The sequence below is a fragment of the Phoenix dactylifera genome, chromosome 18 (genome assembly GCF_009389715.1).
Source record: "Phoenix dactylifera cultivar Barhee BC4 chromosome 18, palm_55x_up_171113_PBpolish2nd_filt_p, whole genome shotgun sequence".
In the NCBI taxonomy this organism is placed as follows: domain Eukaryota; kingdom Viridiplantae; phylum Streptophyta; class Magnoliopsida; order Arecales; family Arecaceae; genus Phoenix; species Phoenix dactylifera.
The window spans coordinates 1250177-1271359 of record NC_052409.1 but is presented as its reverse complement, the minus strand read 5'-3'; the positions used below and the strand labels follow the sequence as shown (position 1 = coordinate 1271359).

General features: G+C 51.7%; 1 protein-coding gene across 2 annotated transcripts; it reads right to left on the bottom strand.

Moving 5' to 3' along the window:
* Positions 1–706: 706 nt before the first annotated feature.
* On the bottom strand, positions 707–20107 carry LOC103706978 (mediator of RNA polymerase II transcription subunit 15a). 2 transcript variants are annotated; one of them, XM_008791280.4, is made up of 4 exons: positions 19833–20107; positions 18719–18830; positions 17203–17326; positions 707–1337 (listed from the first exon to the last, which is right to left on the bottom strand). In XM_008791280.4, the coding sequence occupies exons 1-4, from the start codon at positions 19949–19951 to the stop codon at positions 1123–1125; spliced, it is 570 nt and encodes a 189-aa protein (XP_008789502.1). In that variant the 5' UTR covers positions 19952–20107; the 3' UTR covers positions 707–1122. The 2 variants fall into 2 exon arrangements, with proteins under 2 accessions (XP_008789502.1, XP_008789501.1); XM_008791279.4 differs by having other exon boundaries at positions 739–1340; positions 19833–20105.
* Positions 20108–21183: the final 1076 nt, after the last annotated feature.

The window sequence follows — 21183 nt, the reverse complement described above, 5'->3', positions numbered from 1 at the left end:
CCCGTGCGAAGAAAGGTGAATCCTTCTTCCGTGTGAAAGATACACCCCCCACACATCATTATGCAATCTTTTCTCTCTTTCTATATATAAATATATATGGATGTATGCGTGTTTATGTATGTACATATAGTATATGTTAGCCAGGCTATATATCTATACTACATACTTTATGTTATGTCTTTAGAAAAAGGAATTAACAACTTTAAATTAATGACATCCAAATCATTAAATATGATTTATAGTTCAAAATATAGCTAGAAATCAAAATTTATGTATCTTACCAGTTATAGTTAAGCAAATGTAAAAATCAACAGCATCAAAGGCACTGGCAGAAAAAATATATAATTAAGTATACAAATCAAAAATTCACTTAATAAATCATGATCTATATATCTTAAAATATAGATAAATTTAAATTTATTAGATTTTGATGAGTAATCATAATAAAACATAGTGCCACACTGTTAAAACCATCCATTTTAATGCTTACTTAATGATTAAGTTAGAAACTACCAAAATACATAAATTTTAATTTATAAATATTTTTTTGGTGTAGATTATTTTCATTAATTTGTATCTTGGATCATTGATTTTGAAGTGTAAACTTCTTTTTTAAGAAGCTAACGTAAAATTCATAGTCCAAACATGCGTGCACAATCATATGTAGACTTAAACCTCCAAATTTAAGAAGACGAACTCCATGAAGTATTATGAATTTGACTGTAACCATACTAACTCTGATACGAAAAGTACTATCCAACATTGCTCTATTTTTTGTTCTATTTCCAACACACATGCACACATAAATTTTTAAATCATAACACACACACACTTAAGAACTACATGGCATATTATGAAGCTACACACAAATACCCACATTCTCAATCATACATAGACTTAAATTTCCGAATTTAAGAACTACATGGAGGATTATGAAGCTACACATACAAATACCCACATTCTCAATCATACGTAGACTTAAATTGCCGAATTTAAGAACTAGAGCACTATGAAGCTGACTGTAACCCAAATGGCTTAAACCCATGAGACACCAGTCTGCTCCTCATGTATTGCACGAATTCTCAGCTGTTGCATGGAAGTTGCTGAACCTTGTAAGTTCATTTATTGCACCTGATTTGGGTGATTGCCAGGCTGCTGCAGCTGAGAAACTTGGAATTGTTGCTGATCCTGTGGTTGTGATATGCCAGGCATGTTCTGTGATATGTTGGACTGACCAAGACCTGTGATAGATGATAGTGCAGAAGGCAGGTTGGCAGAACTTTGGCCAGCAGCTGGCGTGTTGTTTTGAAAGTTCTGGGGTAGAAGTTGTTGCCTTGCTGCTGTTGTTCCAAAGATAGCAGGGTGGTTGTTAGTTCACAGAATTTGGGTAAGCGGCATAGAAATAAAAGCTTATCATGAGAACAATCATCCTACCTTAGCAAACCAAGCTCTATGCCATCCATACAGGGTTGGCTTTAGTATAGAAGTATCATTTATCAGAGTCAAAAGAATTTCCCAACTGGCTCTCTACCTAGTGTCAACCTAATGGATCAAGGCTATACCCTTACCTAGACCGTTATTTTAGCCTAAGCATCCACCCCAATATTTTTAAAAAAGGGCATGTGTATGACACTCGAACATGGGTCCATAAAAAGAAATTCTTAGATAATGAAAGGATCCGACATTTGGGCATGCACCAACACCCCGGAGCATATGTAATATAGGTCATACCTAGCTCAGGCATCTTTAGAGAAGAAAGAGACTTACCATAAAATTTAAAGAGGTCGACACATGATAAATAGAGTCGCACAAATAGCTTTACAGACATGGGAGCAAAACCATTCCTAAATCGACATTAGCATTGATCCTACCCTGGATTTCCTCGAACTGAGGATGAATTGTCAATGCAAAGAAATGAGAATAGGTTTGGACATTTTTTGAATTTTTATATTGACATGAAAATATTCTCTCTCTTTTTTTCATAAAAAGTTGATGGATTTTTCTATAAAAAAATAAACTTCCTTCAACATTTCGATGCAATTTTGCATGAAAATTAACAACATTAGTGTGTTTTTGTGGAAAATGATTTTATATCAATTTACTGTTGGAAACTTTTCATCCATTTGTTTCAACAACAGATATTGTCAGGTGGCAGGCAAAATTTCACATGTCCATGCCCTTTGCTTTTAAAAAATTATTATTATTAAAATCAGATTTCATAAAAGAGGGTAAAAATAATCTATCAGCAAATTAAATCTGTTTTTTAGTTAATTGGCTACTACCAGCTAACATGCTAAGTTTGCATGCACAGTTTATTGACTAATATCCTTGTTCCCTTTTGTCGTTTGTTCACTTATCATTCGTTCCTGTAAATCACTCTTATTATTCTTAAAGGTAACTGTTACGGGGGAATTTAGCCACCATGCCCCACGTGACCGGCACGCGCGCCCAGGAAGACTACGGCAGTCCCTTGATCCAGCAATCCGACCCCGAGTCGGATATCTTCGGCTCCGCAGCCCGACCCCGAGTCGGCTGCCCCTTGATCCAGCAATCCGACCCCGAGTCGGATATCTTCGGCTCCGCAGCCCGACCCCGAGTCGGCTGCCCCTTGATCCAGCAATCCGACCCCGAGTCGGATATCTTCGGCTCCGCAGCCCGACCCCGAGTCGGCTGCCCCTTGATCCAGCAATCCGACCCCGAGTCGGATATCTTCGGCTCCGCAGCCCGACCCCGAGTCGGCTGTCCCCTGATCCAGTCATCCGACCCCGAGTCGGCAATCTCTCGACAACAACAGACTGTTCCTCTGAGGCACGCCGCGGCCCCCTGCTCCACTACTCCCTGCAACGGCCGTATCCGGCGCTGCCCCACGATCCCCTGTAACAGCCGTACAAAGCGGAGCTCCACTATGCCCTGCCAGGGCCGTACCCAGCGCTGCCCCACGACGCCCTGTAACGGCCATGTCAGTGGCAGCCCCATCGTGCCACACGATGACGAATCCCCGGAAAAACCCCCCAGCCTGATATATATGGGGCTGGGGGGGGAAGGGGGAGGGTAAGCAAAGGTTTTCCAGAGTATTCTCTTATCCGTTACTACTATCTCTCCTTCTCCTTCAATCTCCTCTGACTTGATCGTCGGAGGGCCCCCACTACCCCAGTGGTGGTGCGAGGCTTGCCTGCAGGTTTTCCGGTGGAAGGTGGAGCGCGATCAACCCAACTCCAAGGGAACCCCGTTCACACCGCTGTGCCAATCGTTCTCGGTTTGGACCACCAGCAACAGTTGGCGCTAGAAGGAGGGCCGGATCTCAGAGCGATCGTAATGGCACGGCGAGGTGGTCGTGGAGCTTCCAATGCTTCCGGTCGCGGGGCCTCTCGCGCCACTGGCCGGGAGGCCGCTGCATCCCCAACACGCTCTCAGCAACACTCCACCGCCCCACCGCCCATTCAGATGGTCGAAGCCGCCCAGTTCGACCAGCTAACCCAGCAGGTTCGCACCCTCGCGGAGGCGGTGCAGAATCTGCAGGATGCGATGTCCCGGGCGCCGCAGCAGGCTCAGGAGCCGCCGCTGCCTGAGCGTTCGCTTGTCCTCCTCAACCCGCGTTCCTTCCTCTCCCATGGGGAGGAGCGCCGACGCGAGGAGGATTCTCGAGCATGCTCCATTCTGCCGGGACCTTCCCACCGGAGCTGCGCGGGGTACGAGAGGCGGGCCCGGGCGCGTTCCCAGACCCCCCAGTCCTCGAGGAACCCGCGCTCCAGTCGATCCCCCTCTCGCCGCTCCTTGTCTCCCACCCACCGGTCGCGTTCCCTGGACTGGCGGGTGGACGATCTCCACCGACAACTCCAGGTCCTGAAGGGCCATTCCAAAGATCCCTTCGCCGACTTAGAGATCTCCTCCCAGCCGGCGCTCGCCTCGAGGGTCCTGTGGACCCCGAATCCGCCGGGGTTCAAAATGCCGGCGATCGAGCCCTATGACGGGGCGGCGGACCCGCGAGATCACGTCGAGAGTTTCAGGACCCTTATGCTCCTCCACGGAGCATCAGATCCCCTTCTCTGCAAGGCTTTCCCGGCAACCCTCCGTGGCCTGGCGAGGGCATGGTTCGCCGGGCTGGAGGCTGACTCAATCCGGTCCTTCGACCAGTTCACTCGCCTCTTCATCACTCATTTCGCCGTCAGTAGCCGGCGGCGACTGGTCTCCGACTCCCTCTTTGATGTCCGGCAAAACGAGGGAGAAAGCCTGCGGGATTATCTTACCCGCTTCAACAGGGCTACGCTGGAGGTCCGGAACCTGAGTCAGGAGGTAGCTCTTTCAGCCCTGAAGCGTGGCTTCCGGAAGGGCAGACTCACCTTCTCCCTGGACAAACGCCTGCCGCGGAGCTTCCCAGAGCTGTTGTCCCGGGCGAACCAGTATGCGGACGCCGAGGAGGCGGCCGCCCACCGGAGCAAGGAGGCCGCCGAGATCCCACAAAAGCTTGGAAAGAAAAGGCGGAAAGAGGCACGCCAGAGGAGGAGCCCGACGCCCCAGCGTCGGCGCAGAAGCCCGTCGCCGGCGAAGAACCACGGCGCCCCACGCCCTCGTTCTCCGCCCCGACGTTTCAACCGGTACACCCCTCTCCTGACTCCCCGGGCCCAGATCCTTATGGAGATCAAGGGGCGGGAGGACCTCCCGGCCCCGAGACAGATACGAAGGATCCCTGGAAAGAGGCCCTCCCGGGCGTACTGTGAGTACCACCGAGACCACGGCCACGACACAGAGGACTGCTTCCAGCTTCGGGACGAGATCGAGGCTCTTATCCGTCGGGGGCGTCTCGGTCGGTATGTGAGCGACCGACGTCCCCCCGCAGACCCGCGTCCGGCCGACCCGGCTCCTCCGGAGCCTCGGGAGCAGAATCGACCCGTTGCGGACGTGATCCACACTATCACTGGGGGCTGCTCTCGGCCCGTGAGGAACGCAGGGGGCTCGACGGAAGCGTCAGGGACGGCCGTCGTAAAGAGGCAGAGAGTCGGCAATGTAATCACCTTTTCTGATGAGGATGTAAAGGGGGTTCAGACTCCCCACGATGACGCCATGGTGATCTCCCTCACTATGGCAAACTATGATGTAAGGCGTGTTCTTGTGGATAGTGGAAGCTCAGCTGATATTTTGTTTTACGAGGCCTTCCAAAAGATGAGCTTGTCCAGACAGTTGTTGCACAAAATGTCCACCCCCTCGTAGGATTCACCGGTGACGCTGTCCCGGCGGAAGGTGTCGTTGAGCTGCCTGTGACTGCGGGCGTCGCACCCGCAGAAGCCACGGTGCGACTCGGGTTCTTGGTCGTCCGTATCCCCTCGGCCTACAACGCTATCCTCGGGCGACCCGGGCTGAACGCCCTTCGCGCGGTGGTCTCCACGTACCACTTGCTCATGCGGTTCCCCACGGCGGTCGGGATCGGAGAGGTCCGAGGTGACCAACCGACCGCACGGCAATGTTTTCTAGCAACCCTCAAAGGAAAGAAGCCCGTGGAAGCCCTAAGCGTCGAGTCCCTTGATGCCAGAGACGAGGTGGCCTTGCGGCACGGGGAGCCGGCCGAGGGAGTGGTCGAAGTCCCCCTTGAGGAAGGCCGCCCCGACCGGGCGGTCCGGGTCGGCGCCAATCTCGACCCGGGAGCTCGGGCCCGGTTGGTGGAATTCCTCCGAGCCAATGCCGATGTATTTGCCTGGTCGGCGGCCGATGTACCTGGGATCGACCCGGAGGTCATTTCTCACGCCCTCAACGTCGACCCGACCCACCGACCAATAAAGCAGAAGAAGAGACACTGTGCCCCGGATCGGATCCGGGTGGTCGACCAGGAGGTAGACAAGCTCTTGGAGGCAGGATTCATAAGGGAGGTAAGCTACCCCGAGTGGCTGGCAAATGTTGTACTTGTCCGGAAGGCGAGCGGGAAGTGGAGGATGTGCATCGACTATACCGACCAGAACAAGGCGTGCCCTAAGGATAGCTTTCCGCTTCCGCGAATAGACCAACTGGTCGACGCGACTTCCGGATATCAGCTGCTGTCTTTCATGGACGCCTTCTCCGGTTACAACCAGATAATGATGGCCCCACAGGACGAGGAGAAAACTGCCTTTATAACAGACCGGGGGCTGTACTGCTACAAGGTAATGCCCTTCGGTCTGAAGAATGCTGGCGCCACTTACCAGCGCCTCGTCAACAAAATCTTCAAAGAGCAAATCGGCCGGAACATGGAGGTGTACGTGGACGATATGCTGGTGAAGAGCCGCCATGCAGACCAGCACATCGCGGATTTGGAGGAGACTTTCACCACCTTGCGGAAGTTTCGCATGAAGCTGAACCCAGCGAAGTGCGCCTTCGGCGCTTCGGCCGGGAGGTTCCTCGGTTTCATTGTCAACCAGCGGGGTATCGAAGCCAACCCAGACAAAATCAAGGCCATCCAAGGTATGTCCCCTCCGACCAAAGTAAAGGAGGTTCAGGAGCTCGCTGGAAGGGTCGCCGCGCTTGGACGATTTGTGGCAAAATCGGCCGAACGCTGCCAACCATTCTTCAAGGTGTTAAAACGCCCGAAAGACTTCCTCTGGATGGCCGAATGTCAAGCAGCATTCGACCAGCTCAAGGAATACCTGGCGTCTCCTCCCCTACTGTCCAAGCCGCAAGAAGGGGAGATGCTCTACCTCTATCTGGCGGTCTCCCCAACCGCGGTCAGTGCGGTGCTGGTTCGGGAAGAGGCAAAGCTCCAGAAGCCTATGTACTACATCAGCCGGGTCCTACGGGATGCCGAGACGCGGTACACGAAGGCTGAAAAGATCGCCTTCGCGCTGCTGACCGCGACCAGGAGGCTTCGCCCCTATTTCCAGGCTCATTCGGTCACCCTCTTAACCGATCAACCACTACGGCAGATCCTCAGCAACTCCGAGAATGCGGGACGACTGGTGAAGTGGGCAGTAGAACTCGGTGAGTTCGACATCCGCTACCAGCCTCGACCCGCCATCAAGGCCCAGGTGCTCGCAGACTTCCTCGCTGAGTGCACGGTGCAGGAGGCGGAACCTAGACCGCCGGAAATGCCCAGCCTCGACCTCCCGATTTGGACGCTTCACATCGATGGGTCGTCGAACCCCGAGGGTGGAGGGGCCGGGCTGGTCCTTACCAGTCCTGATGGAGTGATAGCCGAGTATGCCTTGAGGTTTGGATTTCCAGTGACCAACAACGAGGCGGAGTACGAGGCCCTAGTCACGGGACTCAAACTCACCAGAGAGCTCGGCATTCGGCGTTTGAAGGTCTTCACCGACTCCCAGCTGGTGGTCGGGCAGGTTCGTGGGGAGTTCGAGGCTCGGAGCCCGACCATGCAGAACTACGTCCGGAAGGTGCAAGCACTCATTCCCGACCCCGGCAGTGTCGACATTCAGCAGGTCCCCAAAAGCGAAAATGCCAGGGCCGACAGGTTGTCCCGCTTGGTGGGCACAGAGGCGCACAACTTGTCGAGGGCAATCTACCTGGAGACCCTGGATGCCCCGAGCATCGGCGAGGCTGGAGCGGTGATGGCGATTGATCCGGAGCCGTCTTGGATGGACCCGCTCGTCGCCTACCTCGCCGAAGGGATCCTCCCTGAAGACGAAGATCAAGCTCGGCGACTTGTCAAGAAGTCCGCCCACTACGTACTCTATGAAGGGAGGCTGTATCGGACCTCGTTCACCGCCCCCCTCTTAAGGTGCCTCCGCCCCTCGGAGGCGGCCTACGTCCTCGGCGAAGTCCATGAGGGCGTCTGCGGATCGCACTTGGGGGCTAGGTCCTTAGCGCACAAGATCATGAGGCAAGGCTATTATTGGCCTACCTTGTTGGAGGACTCGAAGGATCACGTACGGAAATGCGACGCCTGCCAGCGCCACGCCAATGTCTAGAGAGTCCCTTCTGTCCCCTTGGCACCAATCACCGCGCCCTGGCCCTTCGCACAGTGGGGAATGGATATCCTCGGACCATTCTCCGTCGCTTCAGCCCAGCGGAAATTTTTGATTGTTGCAATCGACTACTTCACCAAGTGGGTGGAGGCAGAGCCGCTGGCCACTATCACGGAGGCGCAAGTCCGGAAGTTCGTGAAGAAAAACATCATTGTCCGATTTGGGGTACCTCGGTTCCTCATCTCGGATAATGGTCGACAGTTCGACAACAAGCATTTCCGTGACTTCTGCGAGGAGTTCGGGATCGAGCATCGGTTCACATCTGTGTCGCATCCCCAAACCAACGGTGAGGCCGAGGTCACAAATCGGACAATCCTCCAAGGAATTAAGGCGCGAATCGGTCGGACGGGGCAAGCTTGGGTCGAAGAACTCGAGAATGTCCTTTGGGCGTATCGGACCACGCATCGGACCCCTACCGGGGAGACGCCTTTCAGCCTAACCTATGGCACGGAAGCGGTTGTTCCCGTGGAGCTCGGACTCCCCTCGCCCCGGGTCGCCGCGCACCGACCCGAGGCCAATTCGGAGCAACTCCGAGGGAACCTGGACCTCTTGGAAGAAGCAAGAGAAATGGCACAGGTTCGGATGGCGATGTATCAGCGGAGGGTGGCCCGATATTATAACTCCAAGGTCCGACCGAAACTTTTCAGAATCGGAGATCTGGTGCTAAGGCGAGCCAAAGCATCTCAACCCGCGGAAGGTGGGAAGCTGGCGCCAAATTGGGAAGGCCCGTATAGGGTTCGCTGGGTAAACCGACCTGGCTCCTACCAGTTGGAGGCCCTAGATGGTCGAGAAATTCCGAGGAGCTGGAATTCCGCTAACCTGCGGGTGTATCACCAGTAGAGCGACAAAGCCAGGAAGACAGTTCGAAAAATGTACAATTCTTTTCATTTCAATAATTCCTGGTTACAAAGGTGTGTTCGTGTGATTACAAAGAATTCCCAGAGGGGAATTGGGGAGTAAAGAAAACAAGGAAGAGGTGGAGACTCCGTGGAGCTGAAGATCTGGGACCCCGAACCCTCCATCCGAAGCAGCTGCAATCCCACCGGGCGTGGGTGCTTCTCCCCGGAGGCGCCATCCACGCCTCACGCAAAGGACGAAGAGCCGGCGCGGACGAAGAAGAAGTGGACGAAGGAGGAGTTCCCGCTGCCTCCAGAGAAACGCCACCTCCAAGGGATATTCCGGTCCTCCCCAGGAGAAGGGGAGGGAAGGAATACAAGGGAGAAGAGCGCGAGGAGGCGCGATCCCGGATGAAGCGTCTGGCGCAGAGCTCAATCGGGAGGCGAGGCTGAAAGGAGGGGGGATGTGATCCCGGATGAAACGCCTAGAGCGGAGTTCCGCCGGGGAGAACCTCCTTGTTGATCCCAGATGAAACGGCTAGTTGGCGGAAGTCGCGAGGGGCGCGCCTCCCGTTCCACCGGCGGGGGTTTCCCAGCCACACGCCGGAGAGGAGGTCCACGATCCATGGTAACCTGAATAGCTCCGGCTTGGCAGGCTCCACCGCGCCTGCACTTATATTTATAGCCAAACTGTGGCCCCCCGGTCGTTCCGATGCGGGTGGCTCCAATAAAGGCGGGCGCACCGAATCCAGAGCCGTTCCAGCTCTCGAGGCGTATCCTCCCACGATCTCCTAAGCGTCGTTCTCCTTAATTGCATTCTTCATGCAGAACACTCCGGGCGGTGTGTATCCCACGGCCCACGTATCTCCGCTCGCGCCCAGGCCGCATCCGCCTCGAAGAACGCGCGTATCGCGGCCGCTTAACTGACACTCCTTGCAAGCAGCAACTGGCGATCCGATTTCCCAGGTAACGCCTCAATTAGCATTTAATACCCTTCTGGTGTTCCCCAGGCGACGCTTGGAGAAGAGGAGAAACACGATCGTAGCTGGCCACGGAAAAATCTCGTCGAGCGGCAAGCGACAGGCGCGTGACCAACGAGCGGAATCTCCCGAGGCTCGGCCCTCGGATGCCAGGCTAACCCGATGATCATCCCGGGAGCAGACTAGCCTGAAGCCCCGACCGGTCGCCTCGGCTTGCGCCAGCCTTGGCCGACCAACGAGCGGAATCTTCCGAGGCTCGGCCCTCGGATGCCAGGCTAACCCGATGATCATCCCGAGAGCAGACTAGCCTGAAGCCCCGACCGGTCGCCTCGGCTTGCGCCAGCCTTGGCCGACCAACGAGCGAAATTCCCCGAGGCTCGGCCCTCGGATGCCAGGCTAACCCGATGATCATCCCGGGAGCAGACTAGCCTGAAGCCCCGACCGGTCGCCTCGGCTTGCGCCAGCCTTGGCCGACCAACGAGCGGAATCTCCCGAGGCTCGGCCCTCGGATGCCAGGCTAACCCGATGATCATCCCGGGAGCAGACTAACCTGAAGCCCCGACCGGTCGCCTCGGCTTGCGCCAGCCTTGGCCGACCAACGAGCGGAATTCCCCGAGGCTCGGCCCTCGGATACCAGGCTAACCCGATGATCATCCCGGGAGCAGACTAGCCTGAAGCCCCGACCGGTCGCCTCGGCTTGCGCCAGCCTTGGCCGACCAACGAGCGGAATTCCTCGAGGCTCGGCCCTCGGATGCCAGGCTAACCCGATGATCATCCCGGGAGCAGACTAGCCTGAAGCCCCGACCGGTCGCCTCGGCTTGCGCCAGCCTTGGCCGACCAACGAGCGGAATTCCCCGAGGCTCGGCCCTCGGATGCCAGGCTAACCCGATGATCATCCCGGGAGCAGACTAGCCTGAAGCCCCGACCGGTCGCCTCGGCTTGCGCCAGCCTTGGCCGACCAACGAGCGGAATTCCCCGAGGCTCGGCCCTCGGATGCCAGGCTAACCCGATGATCATCCCGGGAGCAGACTAGCCTGAAGCCCCGACCGGTCGCCTCGGCTTGCGCCAGCCTTGGCCGACCAACGAGCAGAATTCTCCGAGGCTCGGCCCTCGGATGCCAGGCTAACCCGATGATCATCCCGGGAGCAGACTAGCCTGAAGCCCCGACCGGTCGCCTCGGCTTGCGCCAGCCTTGGCCGACCAACGAGCGGAATCTCCCGAGGCTCGGCCCTCGGATGCCAGGCTAACCCGATGATCATCCCGGAAGCAGACTAGCCTGAAGCCCCGACCGGTCGCCTCGGCTTGCGCCAGCCTTGGCCGACCAACGAGCGGAATCTCCCGAGGCTCGGCCCTCGGATGCCAGGCTAACCCGATGATCATCCCGGGAGCAGACTAGCCTGAAGCCCCGACCGGTCGCCTCGGCTTGCGCCAGCCTTGGCCGACTAGCGCCGGAGGAATTTTCTGAGGCCTAACCCTCGGATGCCTGGCCTAGCGCCGGAAGAATTTCCTGAGGCCTAACCCTCGGATGCCTGGCCTAGCGCCGGAAGAATTTCCTGAGGCCTAACCCTCGGATGCCTGGCCTGGTGCCGGAAGAATTTCCTGAGGCCTAACCCTCGGATGCCTGGCCTAGCGCCGGAAGAATTTCCTGAGGTCTAACCCTCGGATGCCTGGCCTGGCGCCGGAAGAATTTTCTGAGGCCTAACCCTCGGATGCCTGGCCTGGCGCCGGAAGAATTTCCTGAGGCCTAACCCTCGGATGCCTGGCCTGGCGCCGGAAGAATTTCCTGAGGCCTAACCCTCGGATGCCTGGCCTGGTGCCGGAAGAATTTCCTGAGGCCTAACTCTCGGATGCCTGGCCTGGTGCCGGAAGAATTTCCTGAGGCCTAACCCTCGGATGCCTGGCCTGGTGCCGGAAGAATTTCCTGAGGCCTAACCCTCGGATGCCTGGCCTAGCGCCGAAAGAATTTCCTGAGGCCTAACCCTCGGATGCCTGGCCTGGTGCCGGAAGAATTTCCTGAGGCCTAACCCTCGGATGCCTGGCCTAGCGCCGGAAGAATTTCCTGAGGCCTAACCCTCGGATGCCTGGCCTGGCGCCGGAAGAATTTTCTGAGGCCTAACCCTCGGATGCCTGGCCTAGCGCCGGAAGAATTTTCTGAGGCCTAACCCCCGGATGCCTGGCCTGGTGCCGGAAGAATTTCCTGAGGCCTAACCCTCGGATGCCTGGCCTAGCGCCGGAAGAATTTCCTGAGGCCTAACCCTCGGATGCCTGGCCTAGTGCCGGAAGAATTTTCTGAGGCCTAACCCTCGGATGCCTGGCCTAGCGCCGGAAGAACTTCAAGAGTTAGGAGTCGGCGAGACGCTACCAAGAGTTAAAAAGAGGAAGGACGAAAGTGAAATGAAGAAACACTCTATTTGCATTAACTTTCATTGTTTCAGGGCCGAGACCCATACAACTTGGCAAAACGCCAACATACAAAGAAAAGGACAAAGAAAGGTACAGAGGGTCAGCTTGGAGGAACCCCTGGGTCGGGAACGCCGGGCACGTCCGCAAGGGGTAGGGAGGCGGTTGGAAAATCAGCAGGCAATGGCGCCGGAGGGGAGTCGAGGAGGGAGACCCCACTCAGGTCAATCCCGGGGTATTTAGCCGACACCCTTGCCAAGCCTTCATCGAAGCCTAAGACAAAGGAGTCGGACCCCGCGTCCGACATGTCACGGACGAACTCATCGGACTGACGATAGGCCTGTACCGCCAGACGCCCGATTTCCGCGCTCTTCTCGGCCAGCGCCGCCTCTGCTCGCTCCGTAATCTGAGCTTTTGCCTCCATGACCTTCGCCACAATCCGGTCGTCCGCCTCGGAGGAGACCCTCAGCAGATCAGCCCGAGCCTCCTTGTGCTTCGCCTCGGCAGCAATGCGAGCAGCCTCAGCCTCCTCCAGGCGCGAATGAAGCTCCTGGTCGCTCGCGCGGGACTCCTCCAAGACCGACTCCAATTCGCCCAGCTTGGCTTCAAGAGACCGGGTTCGGTTGCGGGCGTTGTCGGCTGACCGCTGGGCCTTCTCCCACCTCTCCCGGAAGTCGGCAGCCTTCCGGGACTGCTTTTCGGCCCGCTCCTCCGCCTTTCTGACCTCGCTTTCGAGACCCGAGGCAACCTTGAGTTGCTCCTGAGCCTCCAACAGTTGCCTCTCGAGGGCGGCGAAGCCGAGTGCCCGCTCTTCGGCCACCTGGAGCCTCGTCTCGAGGTCCCTGGTCGTCCTCCCCGCCGCAGCCTGGCCTCCCTCCTCTACTGCTTTCAGTTGGCTCTCGGCCCTCGCCAGGAGCCTCGCCTGTTCCTCGTGGCTCTCCTCCAGACGAATCATGTACTGGGCGAGCTAAAAGATAGGAAAAATGAGAGCGTCAGACGGGGATCAATAGAGCTTATGAGTGGCGGAAGCGACCAAAAGAACACTCACCGACATAAGACAGACGCAGCTGGCAGCCCCGACGTCAGGGATCCTCATCTGCCGGACCTGCCTACGGTCCTTCTCCAGCAGCACCGTCTCGATGAGGTTTCGGGCGCCGGCGAAAGTGAAGGCCGACCCCGACTTCGCCCCGGAGCCGGACGGTGGTTCTACAGCCTTACCCTTACCCATCGCTTGGGGAAGAGTCATGCTGACCGTGCTCGGGGCGGGGGCCGCTCCAGGAATCGACAGGGTCCCGCTCGGCCGGGGCCTCGGCGCGCCCCTCCTCGTGTCATCCGAAGACGACCGAGTCGAAGGCCGGGTTGGAGACCGATCGCGTCCAACCCGGCCGTCTCGGGCGCGCTCGGATGACACCTCCGGAATAACGGTAGTCTCATCACTGGAGGGCTGATACAGCGCCAACTGTCGGTCCGAGCCCGCGGCGTCCCCCTGATCGGTGGGTCCGGACCCATCTGTCGGCGTCGGAGTCGCCTGCTGGCGGGACTTCTTCGCCGATGGGACCCCGCTCGGAGGAGTCCGTTTCTTCCTCCGGACCGCTTCCAGTAGGGACGTCCTACCAACAGCCATCGCCTTGTCCGACCGCATGACGTCGTCGATTTCTGCAAAAAGGACGAGATGGTCGAAGACTGAGAAGCTGATGGAAAGAAGAAACGAAAGAGGAGAAAAAAGCTAAAAAAGAAGTGGTGGCGGGCTCACGGTCAGCGGGGACCGAGCTCAGGCCGACGTTCACCAAGGTGTCCTCAGAAATAAGGCGAGACACCGGGGGGAGCCGGCCCTCGGCAACCAACCCCTTCAAGACGGCGACGCCATCGGATTCCTCCCTCGACAACCTCGATAGGCCGATCGGGGACTTCATCGGCGTCTCCCAGGTTGCCCTGATTCCCCAAGAGGGATCTACGTCAATGAAAAAGAAACGCTCCTTCCAGCCGTGGATGGAGGAAGGAGCCTCCTTGACGAGGCCGCACCCTCGCCGCGCCGCAAAGCACCACCACCCTCTGTCCTGGGGGTGGCCGTTCAGGCCGTAGCATTCCCAAAAGACATTCAGGGTGGCGGGAACCTCGTGCATGCGGCAGAGAACTTGGAAGGCCGTCAGGGCGCGCCATGAGTTCGGCACCAGTTGCGTCGGCGCCACTCTTAAACCCCGAAGCACCTGCACAACTAAGTCCGAGGGGGGAAAGCGGAACCCGGCCCGAAGGATGTCCTCGTTGATGGCGACCTTCCCTGGAGGAGGATGGGACATCCTCTCCTCAGGCCCCGGGAGCGTAACGTTGCAGGCTTCGGAAAGGTGGTACCGGGCCACGAACCTATCTAGGTCTTCGGGGACCAGATCCGACTGAATGCGGTCCGCTCTTACTTCGTCCATACCTAATGGCCAGTGGATCTACGGTCAGGACGGGGCCAAGAAGGGGGAAAGGACCGGAACGACTGAAGTACACTAATACGGAAGGAGAAAGTATGGAGAGCCCTAAATTGAAGAATGGGGCAACTCACCGGAAGGGAAGGAAGAACGGCTCCGAGGGCGTCAAAGGAGGAGCGAGCAAACAGTCCGACGGCAACGACAGCAGCGCAAGGGAGAAACTCGAAGATGCCTGCGAAGAGAAAAGCGGACGGAGGAGGGCCCCCAGTTAAATAGGCGGAAGGGCGGGTGACGCCTCGGTGACGCCAGAGGACGCCTGGCTGCCGAAGGATCGCTCGCGCCCCAAAGGCGAATCGACGCCATTAAGGAAGGATGTCCGCCGAAATCCGCAGACTGCCAGATCAGCGACAACCGCTATACGCCATAAAGGAGGCGGGGAGCTCGAAGCGCGCGCGCCTTTCCGAGGGATGGCGGCAATCTCGAAGCATCACTCCCTTCACCCGTTCCCCTCCTGGTTCCAGGCTCGGAAGTGGGGGGCTACTGTTACGGGGGAATTTAGCCACCATGCCCCACGTGACCGGCACGCGCGCCCAGGAAGACTACGGCAGTCCCTTGATCCAGCAATCCGACCCCGAGTCGGATATCTTCGGCTCCGCAGCCCGACCCCGAGTCGGCTGCCCCTTGATCCAGCAATCCGACCCCGAGTCGGATATCTTCGGCTCCGCAGCCCGACCCCGAGTCGGCTGCCCCTTGATCCAGCAATCCGACCCCGAGTCGGATATCTTCGGCTCCGCAGCCCGACCCCGAGTCGGCTGCCCCCTGATCCAGTCATCCGACCCCGAGTCGGCAATCTCTCGACAACAACAGACTGTTCCTCTGAGGCACGCCGCGGCCCCCTGCTCCACTACTCCCTGCAACGGCCGTATCAGGCGCTGCCCCACGATATCCTGTAACAGCCGTACAAAGCGGAGCTCCACTATGCCCTGCCAGGGCCGTACCCAGCGCTGCCCCACGACGCCCTGTAACGGCCATGTCAGTGGCAGCCCCATCGTGCCACACGATGACGAATCCCTGGAAAAACCCCCCAGCCTGATATATATGGGGCTGGGGGGGGAAGGGGGAGGGTAAGCAAAGGTTTTCCAGAGTATTCTCTTATCCGTTACTACTATCTCTCCTTCTCCTTCAATCTCCTCTGACTTGATCGTCGGAGGGCCCCCACTACCCCAGTGGTGGTGCGAGGCTTGCCTGCAGGTTTCCCGGTGGAAGGTGGAGCGCGATCAACCCAACTCCAAGGAAACCCCGTTCACACCGCTGTGCCAATCGTTCTCGGTTTGGACCACCAGCAACAGTAACGATGCGGTTTCTTATGATAGTTGCCTTCAAAGTTGAGTTCCTTTCTCCATTATTGTCTATTTGATCTAGGACAATGCTAATTCATGTTAATTTTTATTCTAGACTTGTTTAAATGTCTGCTGTGCATGTATATGACAGGCTAATTAGTTATTTGTCATGCATCTTTGGCATGGTATAGGATGCTAAAATGGTTTAAATTGGTCAAGAAAAAAAGATCGAGTTAAAGCATGTCTCCTTTCAAGAAAGAAGCATTTATAAAACAAACCAAAGAAAAGGTTAGGGGATCATATGATATCAAAGCATATCAAAATTGAAAATTTCAAGTATCTTGCAAAACTTTCGATATTAATACTTGTCCAGTGTAAGTACAGGATGGAACATATATTACAGCCCTCCAACCAACTTAAGCAAAAATAAGTAATATGTTGACCTTTGCTTTTGCAAGTATGTTGAATCCCTTGGTTGTAAGCTATTGACAAGCCAATTCGCTTATGCAGTTTAACAAAATATGGGAGACTGTATTTCTATTCATCTAGTTTGTCATCAAGTCTAAAGGAACAGTGGAGGCTAGCTCCTAGTTGCGTGAACTTAAGCTATGTAAACAACAAGGTAGGGCTTTATACCAACAAAAGGGGTGGCAAAACTTGACGTGAAAAAAAAAAACTTGGCCTGACCCGCACCTGTTTACATCAGGTTTAGGCCAGGGTTTTCAGTCTGGGCTAGGTACAGGTTAATTTTTTTTATCCAAACTTTAAATATGTCAGATGTGGGTGAAAGCTTTGACCATACTCACACAATGAGAATAAAGTTTTACTCGGATCAGGTTGAGTCATGGGGGTAATGTGCCAGTGGGTATATGGATTGAAGAATCCAAATGTGATATTGGTCCAGGTTAATTATGGTTCCAGATTTCATATAATATTGTCCCACCTTGACCACTTGAATTATTAAATAACAAGTGCAGAAGAAGAGCTAAAATATGAGAAAAACATACTAATAAAGAATACTGGAAGCAAACTATACAATTATACAGAAAAACACTAAATAAAACCATATCAAAGGTAGGAAGAATGTAAATGGTGCAACGCCAAATGATATTTCACGTACAGAACAAGCTCAGAGCGTTTATCAGCCTCACGTCGATCATACATCGAAAATAAAAAATTTAAAATAAACAATAATATGCTAAAATGAATGGAACAAGATCAGTGAGTTCCTTTTAGATCTTTTGTGATATCGCATTTATAAGAAGCGATGTATTTTTTCAAGGCAATACCTGGCTCTGTAGGATTTTGGTTTGGAACTGCAGGGTTCGGCATTGAAGGATTAATTGGAGGAGTATGCTGAGGCTTTCTCTCCATTGTAAGCATTTTCAGAGAAATTATCCTCAGATAATCAGTCTGCAATATCAGAGTTAGAAAAATTACTTCCCGTGAAAGCTGACAATTCAAAATTTCAAATTAATGAGAATGAGAGGAATAGACAGGCACAAGCATTTTTTACCAAGCAAATGAATATTTAGAAGTAAGGATACTGATTTGTCACCTACAGTTAGACTGGCCCTTATAAGCTATCCAAAGATACTTACCACGATACATCCACAGTTCAAACCAAGTCTTTAAAATTAACAGTCAAAGGGAAATCAAAAGCATGATTTGCATTGCGGAAGATTAGCAAACAGCAGACAGCTTCCAACATCAGGTAGATCAAGTACCCAAACTAAAGTCAAGGAAATTGTGTAAATTCAGACAGAGCTACAAGACATTGGTATATTTTCCTTTCTCTCTTTTTCTTGACAAGTTGAAGTAAACACTGACAAGTAATAAAGTAACAATTCTTCCTATAACTGCCAGCTCAGCATGCTGAATCGTGATAGCTAATGTACGCATTAATTCATATAAAATCTAGCTTCCCCCACATGTTTTTATTCAGATTTGACTAAGAGTGTAATAACTGGACCTAATAGTTGTAGGCCATGCATTTTTCATATTTCATTGAAAATTGAACTCCTTCGATCTCTTATCCACCCCTCTCCCATGCGGCCATGCCCCCAAAGACATGGGTGAATCCATGGAACAGGAAAGTAGACAAATTGACCTTTCCTATCCTCCATCCACTTTGAAATAACATAAAGTGACAGAAAAATAAAGGGAAAAATCATTTTTTACTATTACAACACATCATTAGTATCAATTCACACTAATTCTCAAATTCCAAACAGCCAAATTCCACAACTCCACAATCTCAGGGATTTTGACATGAATTACCTTGATGAGAACTGGATAAAAACAAGCATATCTTTGTACTGCACTCTGTTATTAGCATTAATTCATGCTACTCAATTCCAAATGGTCAACAAATTCATTGTGAGAGTTCTTGCTGCTAAACCTATTCAATTCTACCAATCTCAACATTTTTGATTTGATTGTTATCTTGACAAGAATTGTAAATAAACAAACATATCCTGACAAGGGTAACTTAATTAACTTCCTGAACAAGCATTGCAGTCGAGCACTTCAGAACTCCGCATGTACATGGTCACTAAAATCTTCTGATTATAAGATGATAACCAGTTCCAGGAGACTCTTTCATGTCCCTCAGGCCCAGGTTATCCGACAAGCGCAAAATATATTTTCCAGGATGCACACTGGAGCATGGTCGCAGTTGTACTTTAAATTTGGAGGAATAGTCACTAAGAAAGAATGGCACCTAACTGCTTATAGAACAAATAATTCATCTTGCACCATAAAAGAATCACAAAAAAAGTTTGAAATTCAAGTAAATAAATGTACCTCGCTTGTAGCTGCAGTATAAATCTTCTCTTCAAATCGTTCAGCAATTTTTTGAAGTTCATTTAAGGCCCCAGGCACAGCGATAGGAAAGCTTCTCTTTAACGTGCCCATTCTGCAAACAATACAAAAAATGTCATTAATAATGGAGTACAATTTCATGCAATACAAAAAATGTCATTAATAATGGAGTACAATTTCATGCAGAAACTATTAAGAGGATGCAGAGATTATAACTATGAAAACTTCATGCCTGCAGAGATATCATGGATGAGGACTAGTCCATATATATATATATATATATATATATATATGTATGTATGTATGTATGTATAAGGAAGCTTACCCTTAAAATAAGCTCAAACCCACTTATTTCAGAGTGAAATCATGAATTCCTTCAAATATATCAAGTCGAAAGGAAAGGATATCTTTTTTAACAAGCTTAGGCAAGTTGACCGGGCATCTGTCTTCCCGGAAAATGGAAATAAATCTCCTTCTTTTCCACTTTTTCTTCCAATCTCATCCCTGTCTTTTTTATATCTATAATGACAGCATTAAACCTCAGCCTCCATGAATTCTCTCCCAAGCTAAAGAACGACGTAGCATCGTGCCCAATTCACAGTGCAAAATTCGACCATCTCCATTTATCAAGTTAAGGAAACTCGAGAAGCAATTATTGGGACGTAGAAGCTCTTTTGTTATTGCAATTATTACAGTTCTGCCCAGATGACACATCAAGATTGAAATCGATCTAACATGCTAATACACTCTGACAAAGTCTTCATTAAATTCAAGCGAAAATTTCCGAATGAATTCTTCTATTTCCGAAATTAATCACACCCAAATATATTCTAAAACAAGAACCAATACCGACAAAATTTAAGTAAAAAATGAAAAGAAAGAAAGGAAGGATGGAAGGAAACCATTCCATAGATTCAAAATTTCTCGCTGTAACCAACGGATGATTCCAAACACACAAAATTCGACCCTGGAAAGCATCACGGTATCAAGATTTAAGAAACCACCGGCCCAATAATGATCCATCACTCACGCATGTCTCCGATTCATCTAAAAACCTAAAAAGAATTACGCAACAAAGGGTCGGGAATCCCCTCACATAAGATCATCGACAATCCACTGCCGCAATTCGTGCGGCAGCAGGGTCCGCCAGTCGCCGGACGCGGCGTCGGCAGCAGAAGCCTCCCCCTGGGCGAGCCTCCAGCTGTTTGCCTCCATCCGCGGCGATCGAAACGCCTCCGGCAAAGGCCAAAGCTCAAAAGGGCAAGAAGAAAGGGCGAGATTCCTCTTGCCGGAAGACCGACAGCCCTCTCCAGGTCCTAGGTTTCTGAAAATGCGGCCTTGTCCACGCCGAATCCTGGTATACCATGCGGAAAAAAAAAACTTTTTATGTGTGCTTTAGTGCAATCTAGAATGTTTTATATTTAGCTGCTGAAGAAATTATATAAAATATTATTATATTTTTGATAAAAAATAATTTTATGTTATTTTATTTAGAAGCTTACGAGTATTTTTTAAAAAAAAATAATTTCTGATTCTTAGGTATTGAATTTTTTTTCTATAGATTTTTCTTTTCTTTCAAATATAAAAATTTTATTACCATAAAAAGCTATTCTTTAAAAAAAAATAACCATAAAAAAGCTTCTTTTTTTTTCATTTTCTTGTAGACCCTACTTTTTCTCCACTTTTTTTTCCGCAAATCAAATAAATGCTGGGATGCAAGGAATTCCTAAGTTTGACCTAAGTAAAAACATCTAGAAGAGGAATGTGATAAACCAATTAATAGTTCAAAAGAAAATTTCCAAGTGTCAACAAACATTTGATAGGTGGGAAGAATTTCTTTGAAGTTACTAATTGCTATCGATTGGGGAAAGATAGTCCTATTAAGGATTGCTTCTATAAGATTGCCATTGTGATAAAAGCAACATTTTGATTATCACTTTAAGGTTGTAAGTATTTTTACCAATAATATAAATAAATTAGAGCTCTAAAATAAAATAGTGACAAAGTTTTAGTCAATCGGAAAATATGCGATGGAAGTTGATCATTGATTTATCAAATCAGGTAATCAATGACCAGATATATTCTAATTAACTATATTTGGATTATTAATGAGTTGATCACTTATCCAAGCAATCTAATTAGGATATGTGGCCTTTTTCTAAAGTAGCTATTGCATACTGATATGTAGTTATTGCTAAAAATAATCACCTAAAAGAAGTATTTTTTTCTGAAAATAACTACCTAAATATTTTTAGTTGTGGAAGAAATTGCTATCTCTCTGCAAATGCTAAATGAGGCTATTAGATGAGAAAACTCTCTACACACAATATTCAATTCAGGATATAATTTAGAATTATGCATCGGCCCAGGCTTATACGCTTTTTGCTTGTTGTACTTTTAATTACTTGTTGGTGGTAGTATTTTATGGCTATTTTTTATCTATTATA